Source organism: Myzus persicae, unplaced genomic scaffold, assembly GCF_001856785.1.
Source record: "Myzus persicae strain clone G006 unplaced genomic scaffold, MPER_G0061.0, whole genome shotgun sequence".
Classification (NCBI taxonomy): domain Eukaryota; kingdom Metazoa; phylum Arthropoda; class Insecta; order Hemiptera; family Aphididae; genus Myzus; species Myzus persicae.
In genome coordinates, this window is record NW_019103925.1 from 1 (window position 1) to 11,126 (window position 11,126).

General features: G+C 34.6%; 1 protein-coding gene across 1 annotated transcript; it reads right to left on the reverse strand.

The window, feature by feature from the left end:
• Nucleotides 1-10,393: 10,393 nt before the first annotated feature.
• LOC111036419 (zinc finger MYM-type protein 1-like) lies at nt 10,394-10,732 on the reverse strand. The gene has a single exon (XM_022318429.1). It carries the CDS (start codon nt 10,730-10,732, stop codon nt 10,394-10,396), a length of 339 nt encoding a protein of 112 aa, XP_022174121.1.
• Nucleotides 10,733-11,126: the final 394 nt, after the last annotated feature.

Here is an 11,126-nt window from a genome sequence, read left to right on the forward strand (position 1 = left end):
ATGTAGTATTCAAAAATAGAACAAAAATAATTTACGAAAAATAATAAATACTCATATTTTTAAACCATTATGATGCGATAAGAGAATTTAATGTTGCATGACAACAAAACACCTAGAGAATACTTGCATTTTAAAAACAAAATTATTCCTATAAACCGAAAGTATTCAAATATTCAATGTAAATAAGTTTTTATCCTTTAAAATCTTTTTGCTCATTAATTGTATATATTTGTGCGAGACCCAATTATCAAAATTTAATCGCACATGTATGTAATGACCTAAAGAGCCTTTAACAATACTTAGCACCCTGGGCTATTAAGTCCCCGTCCATCACTATTTGAGGTGCCTATATGCTAGAATAAAAAAAAAAAGTGAGGACCTCGGCAGCGTTCGCTGCCTCGCTGCCCTGGCCAGGCCGACACTGAAAATACAATTATTATAATGATAATTTTATTTTTTTAAGATAGTATCGTCAGTTTGATAAATTATAATATCATATAAAATATAGTATATTTTTTTTATATATTAACCTGTTTTCCGACGTGTAAGAACTTACAAAGGAACATTTTTTACCATGTAGGAACTAAGTACTAACGTACTTACCTGTCTTCTGCCGTATAGGAACCAACATACGTACCTTTCTTTTTCCGTGTAAGAACTTACACATCGCATATGTAGGAATTAACATATGTAATTATCTATACCTGTTACTCTCGTGTTGGAACTTACGATTCCCTAAACCTACGACTTATCGACAGTTGAAATATCGAATAAAAATTAGGGGCATGGGTGAAGGGTATACTAAAAAAGTACTTCATCAAGTTTTCAATTTTTGGTACCTATTTGTAAAATCTGTTTTATATTAAAACAAGTTTTTGTTTGTTGATAGTAATTGTTGAGGAAAATTTGACCTAGGCTTATGAAATTATATTTTTCGATTAATGGATCAAAATGTCTCGAAGGAAAAAACAGATTAAAAAGTCTCCAAGAATCAAAATGTCGCCGGGGGACAGTTTGATCCAGTGAGACCTACTCCTAACTAAATTTTTTGATCCGTGGATCAACAAGTCCCCAGATCTCTAGATCAAAAACCAAATATTTGACTCTTTTCGAGCTGCGTATAGACGACAAATGTTTGACTTTTAATTTTCTTTTTCAATAATTGTGGATAAAAAAATTATTCACTTGATTAAAAAACTTAAATACTTAATTCAAGGTTCCACCTAAGTTTTTCTTGTGAAAAAATTTTTTTTAATGTATTATTTTAACAGCTGAAATCTCACAATGTTGAAAATTTGTAAATTATTTTAAGTTACAAATTTCTAAAATGGTTTTATAATTTTATGTAAAGATTTGAAAATTTAATATAAGGTTTCTCAGAAGTTTTTGTAATAACAGTAAGAAAATATTAAATATACAAATACTGAAATACATGTTTTTTTTTAATAGTAAATTAAGTTCAAAATTTTTACAAAATTAATTAAAATCTTGAAAATTTGAAAATTGTATTGTAGTTTAAAATGTATAAAATGTTTATTTCTTATAGCTAAGGATTGGAATTGATAACAAGGTTTATGAGAAAATTGATTAAGAAGTTCAAATTCGAAGAAATATGAAAGCTAAATAAATAAAGAATTTTTTTAAGTCGTAGAAATTGCCTATAGCATTTCTCTTGCATGTGTGCATAATATTATAATGTGTTATATTTTATTTCAGTATGAATTATATACTATTACAATAGTTAATATGTTTGAAGATGATATACATATAGGTACCGTTATACCTATTACATAACTATATTGTCTATTGACATTAAAAATGTACTTATTTGAGATGTCAAATAAATGCAAGTACTTATATCCATTAACTTACTGGTATTCGCTTTAATTAATATCATCAGTGCTGATATTTTCACAAAATTAATGAGAGTACCTACCTACACTAAGCTTTTGAATATCATTTTTTTCCCTTAACTTAATTAAATCAGTTATTTCCCTCTAAAAGTTAATTTAAGTTGAAAACAACTCTAAATCAATGGTTCATCAGTATCGCGAGTTTTACTATCGTAATAATAGATATATTTCAAATGTAAATAGTTGTGTAGCATGTGCAATTAATATTATATCAATGTTAGTAGGTATACGCATGGATTAAATATACTATAGATATCTCACGAGTATAGGTAATGTAGTAGAATAAAAATAGAAAAATAAATAAAGAGGGCTCACGTTGGGCGCCAATCTGTAGTAGAATCAAAATAGAAAAAGAAATAAAGAGGCCTCAAGTTGGGGGCCAACTGTAGTAGAACAAAAAGGAGAAGGGTAGAAAGTGGATGGTAGCGGGGTAGACTACATGAGATGTGTGTGTGCTTATTCAATCTTTACTCTACTACTAAATAATTTCGTGATTTTGTAGGATATTAGTTAACACGTTGTGATTGTAATAGAAATATGATTAATATCACTTACCTCGTTTGAAGCAGGTCAATGTTCTAAGTTGTGGATATTTTCAGCAATCTGAATGGTTGATCGTGGTTCGTTGCGCGATATTATTGCCAACTCTATTGGACTATTCGAGACTCTATTAACCTCTATTTTAACTCTTACATTGTATTGATGGATAATGGAGTTTGAAGAAAAGTATAGATAAGAAATTGAGCGATAGGTTTTATAAATAATAATAAGCGGTTTTTAATATGATATAATCACAGATGCGAATTCAAATCGATGAGACCACAATAGGTGTATTAAAATAAGCGTGACTTAAAGAAAAGAAATGAGGGAGAAAAAGTACTATTATTGTTAAAGGTTTTCTTTAAAAGAGGATCTATGGTATTGATTTGATGCGTTGCGAGCCCTGCGTGCATGAAAAGACTGAGTCGGCATGATGTCATGCGACGTAAGCGTCGTACATGTGAGAAGACTAAGAACCCTACTGATGGTCGTGTGTATGGAAAGAGACAGGGACTGAGAATGGCAATGAGACCGAGACTGGCCTGGGAATGGCACTGGGACCGAGACTGGCTTGGGAATGGCAGTGAGACTGGCGATGAGACCGAGACTGGCTGTGTGTGCCCGTTATATAGGTAACAGGTGATGCCCCTTCTTCAGGTGTCTGTAGCACAGCATCGTGAGCGGCAGGTAGTTTTAGAGATTCGAGCATTTGCGCATGCCACCGTATGCTCGCATTGTGACGCATGTGTTGTTTGAAGTAATAGCGGGTCTTTGATGAATTTGACTTGATTTATGTCTGACATATTTAATAGCTTTTTTAATGATGGTTTCGTGATAGTGTGGCTAGTTGCGTCATCTCCGTTGGCTGCGCTACAGTCCTGATCGCCTTGTTGTTGTGGAGATGCCGATATCTTGCAATGGCGGTCTCATCAAACGTTTTCTTTTGATGTTGTTTGTGATATGTAGATTTTTAATTGGTCTGGATAGTTTTTTTGTGTCTGATTGAAGGAAATAATATTATTTTATATTTCTGTGGTTATCATTGCTCTGCTGTCGATGCTATTAGTTTTAATTATATGCGGCGTTATCCTTTCTTTGGCGGCTCGTGTTTTGACGGATATGGGTTTCGGTAGCTTGATATCTTAATATTATTTATGATCGAAGAGAAATAATATTGTTTTGAATTTTCGTATTTTTTTATCGTTTTTTGTTGATAGTATAGTTTTTAATTGTATGTGGCTGTATCTTTGGCGGCTTGTGTTTTGACAGATATGTGTTTCAATAGCTTAATATCCTTATGATCGAAGAGAGATAATATTATTTTGGATTTTCGTATTTTTTATCGTTCCATTGTTGATAATATTATTTTTAATTGTATGTGGCGGTATCTTTTCTTTGGCGACTCGTGCTTAGATGGATATGGGTTTCGGTTGTTTAATTGTGGGAAGGTAAATTATTTTACATTTAATTGATAGCGCTTATATTTATTACACCCCTATATGGTCATCGTTGGTGTTGATTCACATTGTGTATTTATTTATGTATAATGTAAAAATATAATGTATTACAGTAATATGGAAACACTTAAATTAATAGCACAACGTCTCAATAAATAACGCATTCAGTTGTAATATCAAAAAGTAAATCACTATTAAAATCAATTTGCCAGGGAAAGATTTTATGCGTGGAGTTGGGGGGACACGGCCAGCGTTATAATGCGTTATACTAAAAATAAATTACAAAACGGAATAAATGAATAACAAAATAATAATTAATATAAAAACGAATAATAATCCTCAACGCTCACAAATAACACTTAAGTGAAAAATCTATTTGAATGCCTATTCAAGAAATAGGTGGGTACATAATAAATAATAATATTAATTAAATATCGTAAGTATTATCAAAACACGATACAACACAACCACGACAATAATATTACATTATGATTTACATGATATAATATTCAAACATTCATAAGTTACAACTCTGTGTAAGCCGCTACGACAAAATGTCCAACTCTTTCGTCAATTCACCAATTAATATTAATACGTTAATGGCTACGAAAGGCAATAAATATATGTTTTATTACTGTGGCAAAAGTAAAAGTTAGATGATAAAAACACCAGTTTATTCCGTTTTCTCGAAAATCAAGAGCAGGCAAACTAATGGGTTAAGCAGTCAGGTTAGTTGGATGAAAATCGAATTTAAAAAAGCGAGTAAGTGGATGTCGCTCTGCTGAGTCTGCTGTATGTACATTAGGTGTCTAGACGGTCGCTGTTATGGATGATATTAAATTAGAACTCAATGATATAATATCATTGTATACGACAAACGATTCTGAGTTTAGATGGTATGTCAGTCTTTCTTTTTTTTTTTTTTTTTTTAAACGTTTATTTAAATGAATATTTACAATCTGTACTAGGGGGCATAATAAGTAAAAGTTTTAGCATAAGATTAAAAAAAAAAAATAAATGGCATGAAGGAGCTTCACATTAGAGGCACCTGAGCTTAAAATAAATTAATTTGAATTGGTTTCCTTAAAAGGTATGCGTTAAGTGTTGAGTAGGTCTCTAGGCCAGTTTCTTTTGAGACGTCTTGGCGGGTTATCTGAAAGATGGTTGGAGTGAAGTTGAGCGATGAGGCAGTTGGGGTGGTCCGCCGTTTTGGAGTGGAGGCGAGTATAGAGTTTGGCAGCTGTTTGTTTGATAGTAGCAATTTTTAGCTCGTTGTGAAGACTGACATTTGTAACGTACCGGGGGGCATTCACAGTCATTCGTAGGCAAATGGCTTGGAAAGCTTGGATAGTTCTGGTATTAGCTGGTTTGGCTGAACCCCAGAGGGCAATTCCGTAGGACCAAATAGGTAGAAGTAAGCTTTTATACAATAGTAGACGGTTAGAGGTGCTCATTTTTTATTTCAGGAGTGGTCTAAGAATATGCAGGCGGCTGTTCAGTTGTTTCTGTTTCTGTTTGAGGTGAGGGCCCCAGGTAAGTCTTCTGTCGAGGACTAGACCGAGGTATTTTGCTTAATTAGACTGAGGAATGATTTCATTGTTGAACGTTAAAGGGGGTGGAACTCCCGGGCGGAGTGCAAATGTGACATGAGCTGATTTGGAGTCATTGACTTTGATTTTCCAAGACTTGAACCAGTGGGAGAGGTGGTCCAGGTGGTTTTGCAGTCGGATATTTGCTTCATGAATGTCGTGGCTGGAGGAGAGTACGGCTGTGTCGTCGGCGTAGGACCCGATAAGGGTACTGGCTGAGGTAGGGATGTCTGCTGTGAATAGAGTATAGAGGAAAGGAGCGAGCGATGTCGCTGCCTTGTGGGACGCCTGCAGAGATTGTTTGCAAACTGGAGAGTGTTGTATTTATTTTAACTCTGAAGCTTCTGTCGCTTAGGTAGGATTTGAGAAGTAAGTAGTATGGCGCCGAGAAGATGTTTTTGAGTTTGAATAACAAGCCGTCGTGCCACACGGTATCGAATGCCTGAGCCACGTCGAGGAAAAGACCGGAACAATATTTTTTAGTTTCGACTGTTTCGAGTGTTGAAGCGATATAGTCCACTACTCTGTGTAGTTGGTGGAACGTTGCGTGATTGGCGCGGAAGCCAAATTGAAAATCGGGAAGAGCATTTTGCTTTATAGCGATGGCAGTGAGTCTCTTGAGAAGGATTTTCTCAAATATTTTACTAAGTGTGGGAAGGAGACTAATAGGTCTGTAGGATTCTGGAGTGTCAGGAGGTTTTCCAGGTTTTGGGATGGTTATTATCATGGCTGATTTCCAGGAGTTTGGGAAGTAGGACAGTCGGAAAATAGCATTAAAAATATATGTGAGGAGGATAATGGTTTTTGGTGGTAGGTTCTTGACTGTTGAGTTGTTTATGCCATCGTGGCCTGGTGATTTGTTTTTCTTCAGTTTTTTTAATAACCGAAAGAACTTCTCCGGGTGACGTAGGCGATGCTGGTAGAGCCATTGGTAGAGGTGATAAAATGAATTCTTCCACTCGAAGTAGATGAGGAGTGTCTGGAGAGATGTTGTGGGGTTTGAATGTGTTTGCTAAGTGGGAAACCAGAAGCTCAGATTTTTCTTGAGGAGTGATAGCAAGGTTCTTGTTTTGGTAGCGAAGAGGGGGAATGACAGTTTTGTGTTTTAGAAGTGATTTGGTTTTTTTCCACAGCGAACCGTTTGAGGGAGAGAGAGATTGGAGGTGGGTGGCATATAAGTGATTTCTGTGCTTCTTAAGAGTTGATTTAAGTTTGTTCGAGAAATAGTTGTATCGTTGCTTATCGATTGGGTAATGGGATCGTTGCCAGGTGTTCCGTGCACGGCGTTTAAGCCGGATAAGCTCTTTTATTTCGGGCGTGGTATTAATGTTGTGATTATCTTGAGCTGGATGAGTTGTGGAAGATGCTTGGATGGTGTCTTGAATATGCTTTGTTATGATGCTTACCGCATTGTCGATATCTTCAGAGTTTTTTAAACTAATATTAAGAGAGGAGAGAGTTGACATGGTATTACGGAACTTGTTCCAGTCGGTACGGATTTTAATGAGCGGGCAAAAGTCGATGGAGGCTCGTATTTTGAGTATGACTGGAGTATGGTCAGAGGCTGGATCGTTTAAATTTGTGATAATAGTTTGAATGTGATTTGGTAAGTTGGAGAGGAAGAAGTCAAGGAAGTCAGGATGTCTGTTTATGTGAGTTGGCCAATAGGTGGGAGAGACTGGAGAAATAATTTTGGAGCGTTTGTTTGTGATAAAGTTGAACAAGGTGCGGCCTCTTGTGTTCGTTGAGCGGCAGCCCCAGGCTTCGTGTTTAGCGTTGAAATCAGCGCCGATGATATATGTGTTGTTAAGTGATTGAAGATAAAGGGCTAAACTTTCTGCAGGGAATTGGCAGCTGGGGTGGAAGTAAGCAGATATTATTGAAGTAGGTATGGAATTTATATTTACAGATGTAGCGGCTAGTTGCATGTTTGGATTTGATTTAGGAGGAAAAGGAGAGTGTGGGATTTTGGAAGAAACTAGAAGAGCAGCACCAGCGTGGGCTGAGTCGTCAGGGTGATTTGCTTGAAGGCAGTCGTATCCGAATATTTTAAATTTTGAGTTGGAGGTGAGATGAGACTCCGTAATGAGGGCAATATCTACATTGTTTTCTTTTAGGGCGATTTGAAGTTCATTTATATTGTTAGAGATTCCGTTAGCATTCCAAAGAAGAATGCTTAGAGTGGATAATTTATTGGCGGCCATTGTTATTTATGAGTTTGTCAATGAGTGTTGTGAGTAGTGAAATTAATGGATTGATTAATAATCTAAAATCATTTATAAAAGAGGAGAGTTGTTCGTTGATATTGCTTGAGGCAGGTTGGGTGGGGGAAGATGTATTCTGCGGGAGATTAGTATGTTCATTGATTTTCGGGAGTGGAGGGAAGTCAGCCTGGCTTGGTTTTTGAATGTTGGAAGAAGTGACCGGTTCTTGAGAATTTGAAGTATTCTTATGCCAGGGATTAGAAGGCTGGAGCTTTCGTGTTTTGATGATGTCCTTATGGACAGTACAACCTTTATAATTTGCTGGGTGCGGGCCACCACATAAGGCACATTTGGCAGGTTCGTTTCGATTTTTCAGACATAAAGAAGTGTCGTGCAGATCGCCACAGCGAACGCATCTAGGTTGGTGGCTACAGTACGTACGTGTGTGGCCGTAAGATTGACAACGGAGGCATTGTGGAATGTCTTTTTTGGGGTACGGAGCTTCGACTTTAATTTTTGTGAAGCAGAGAGAGGTTAATTTAAAGATTGCAGAATTGGTTGAATCAGGTTCTAATCAATAGAAAATATTGGGAGGGGCAATTTTGATTTTCTATGACGTGCATTATTTATATTTCTTGCTTGGAAGCCTAGAGCTGAAAGTTCACTTTTTATGTATGAAATATCTGTTGATGGGTGAAGATTTTTAATCACTACTCTGTATGGTTTATCTTCTTTGTTCTGGAAGGAGTGGTGGGGGACTTCGTTGTCTCTAAGGTATTTTACAACGGCTCTATATGAATCCGAGTTGAACGTTTGTAATGTCAGGCCTTTGGAAGAAGCTTTACACTCAAAACGAGAGGACTTGGTTAGTTCGTTAATTTTAATAATAAAATTATTGAAATTAAGCTCCGATTCGATGAATATCGGCGGTGGGTTTGGAGGATTGATTACGGTAGATGTCTGCGGTTGAACGGTAGGTGTCCTCGGTTGTTCAGTGACTTCAGTGACCATTTCTGTATCGTCTTTAGGAGTGTCTAAAGGAGAGAAACGATTTGCGGAGATGAAGATGGTCGTGTCTTTTTTTGAAAGTGGAGATGTGGCGTGACCTGGAGATCTTACGCGTTTGGTTGAAACTGATGTGACTGTTTTGCCAGTCTTGTTCATTGTCTGAGAAGTCTAATGGGGAAAGGTCGCCTGTTTGATTTGATAATGATGTTGGTATTTTTATCGTTGGTGGCGTTTTTTTTATTTTAGTTTCATTATTGGTTTTAAATTTTGGACTTATGGGATTGCTTTTACGAGAATTCATAATGACGTAGATAAGGTATCGAGAATTGATATAATGAGTGGTCTAGGTAGATAAGTATGTTTATACATTACCAGTAATTTGAGGACCCGCGATTAACGCTGGGGACCGCAGCGAGCACTAATGACTTTGCTATCGGAAGCAGATAAAAGCGGAGTGGCGAACGATAAATATACGTGTGGACTGTACGGTGTCTCGACACGAACTGATATGTCAGTCTAGAACATTTTATATTGTTATTACTTACTATTAATACAGTAACCGGTAAGTTGAATTGATATTATTCATAATATTATTCTCAAATTATCAGTGATGCTGGAAAAATATTAAATATGCTTCTGTAAAATTCGGCTGTCTTGGAACCAAATTACAACAAAATGACAAAAATCGTTTTGCAATTTTGTTCAAATTTGAACTTAAAATGTGAGTAAAAAATAATTGAATTTATATATTTTTTAGATTTTTTAGTTTCTTAAATTTTTTTTTATGTACCGATTTTAAACTCAAAATGATGTGCTAATTTTCATGATTTTTACGAATTTTGCACATAAAAATGTATCGTGGACTTATGATAAACTTTTTTTAAATTAAATAAACAATAACAACAACTTAAGACGAACCTTGTATTACATTTTCAAGTTTTTTGAATGAGCGAAAAAAATTTTATTTACAGTAGCTTAAAAATAAAACAAATAATAATCGAAAATTTCATATGTGGTCATTTTTAAAATTGCTATTGAAAGAAATGGAATCACTTTTACTGCCCCAAACCTTGATGACACACAAAACAAAAAAAGAAATATATAAAAGACCACACATCATTGTAAAATCAATACATTTATCGTTTCGCTCAGAATCTAAAATTGGATTATTATTCTTTCAAAAAATTTAAAAATGTATAAATTAGTACATTTAATTTGGCAGTAGAGCGATGACTGTATTGGTTTTACAATGAGTGTTTTTTTTTGTTTTTATGTCTGTCATTACTCATCACTTTTTGGGACAGTAATAAATAACAATGCTTCGGTTTTCAACTTCAGTATCTTGTTCGATGGCAAAGCGAATCTAGTTTATGTATTCATTGTATTAATTAAACTATATTTTAACTTACCGACTCAGGCGCGGATCCAGATCAATTATTAGGGGGGGGCATTTTATATTTGGACATAATATAATACATACAATTTAATAATTCTATTATATTATAATTATTAGGTACCATATTTACCATGTAAATATTTCTTTACACTGTAAAGAAATAAACTTCTAACTACAAATATAAAAAACCGTAGGTAGGTAGGTACATTGAAAAGAAAACTCTTTATTTAAGAACAATCAAAAAATATTAAATATGAAATAAAAATAAAAATTATAGAGCAAAATCTCATTTTCTGTTGGTTTTTGAAAACATGTCAATGTCTTTATTCACGTCTACATCAATATCACGGTAGATATTTAAAAGAGCAAGTCCAGTTAATCTGGTCTCCGACATTGTTGATCTCAGCCATGTTTTGAGTCTTCGTAGTGTTGAAAACGTTCTCTCAGCACTTTCATTGCTTATGGGAAGAGTTAAAAGGCGATCGATTAACGGAAATATTTCTTCGTCACATTTTGCAAGTATTTCTGAAACACACATGGAATTTACCAAAATGTTTTCAAGTTTTTCACGGTTCCATTTTTGTTTCCATAATCTAAACTCTGAACGTAATAAAGTAAATACCATGTCTTTATCATTTGAAATAATTGCTTGAAAATCCTCTGCTAATGCTTTTATGATAATTTCTGATTTATTTAATGAATATGAAGTTGTATTTTCATTTATAAACTTGTTAGGAAGTATATATGAAAGATTGAAGCACTCTAGTGTTTTTTGTGAAAAACGTGCTTTTAAATCATTAATGACATTATCTAATAATGGAATAAATATGGCTAATTTATAATATTCTTCTGTACTATTTGTTTGATAATTTGCACGATTTATTTGTCTTGAACAATTCCTTGGAATTTTCGAATCAACTTTTTGAGTTTTAGCTATACTCTCAGATTTTTAAATTTTGACTTATTGGTTAGGTTAAATTTTAATTAAATGATTAAGAAGATTTTTGTGCCATTAACAA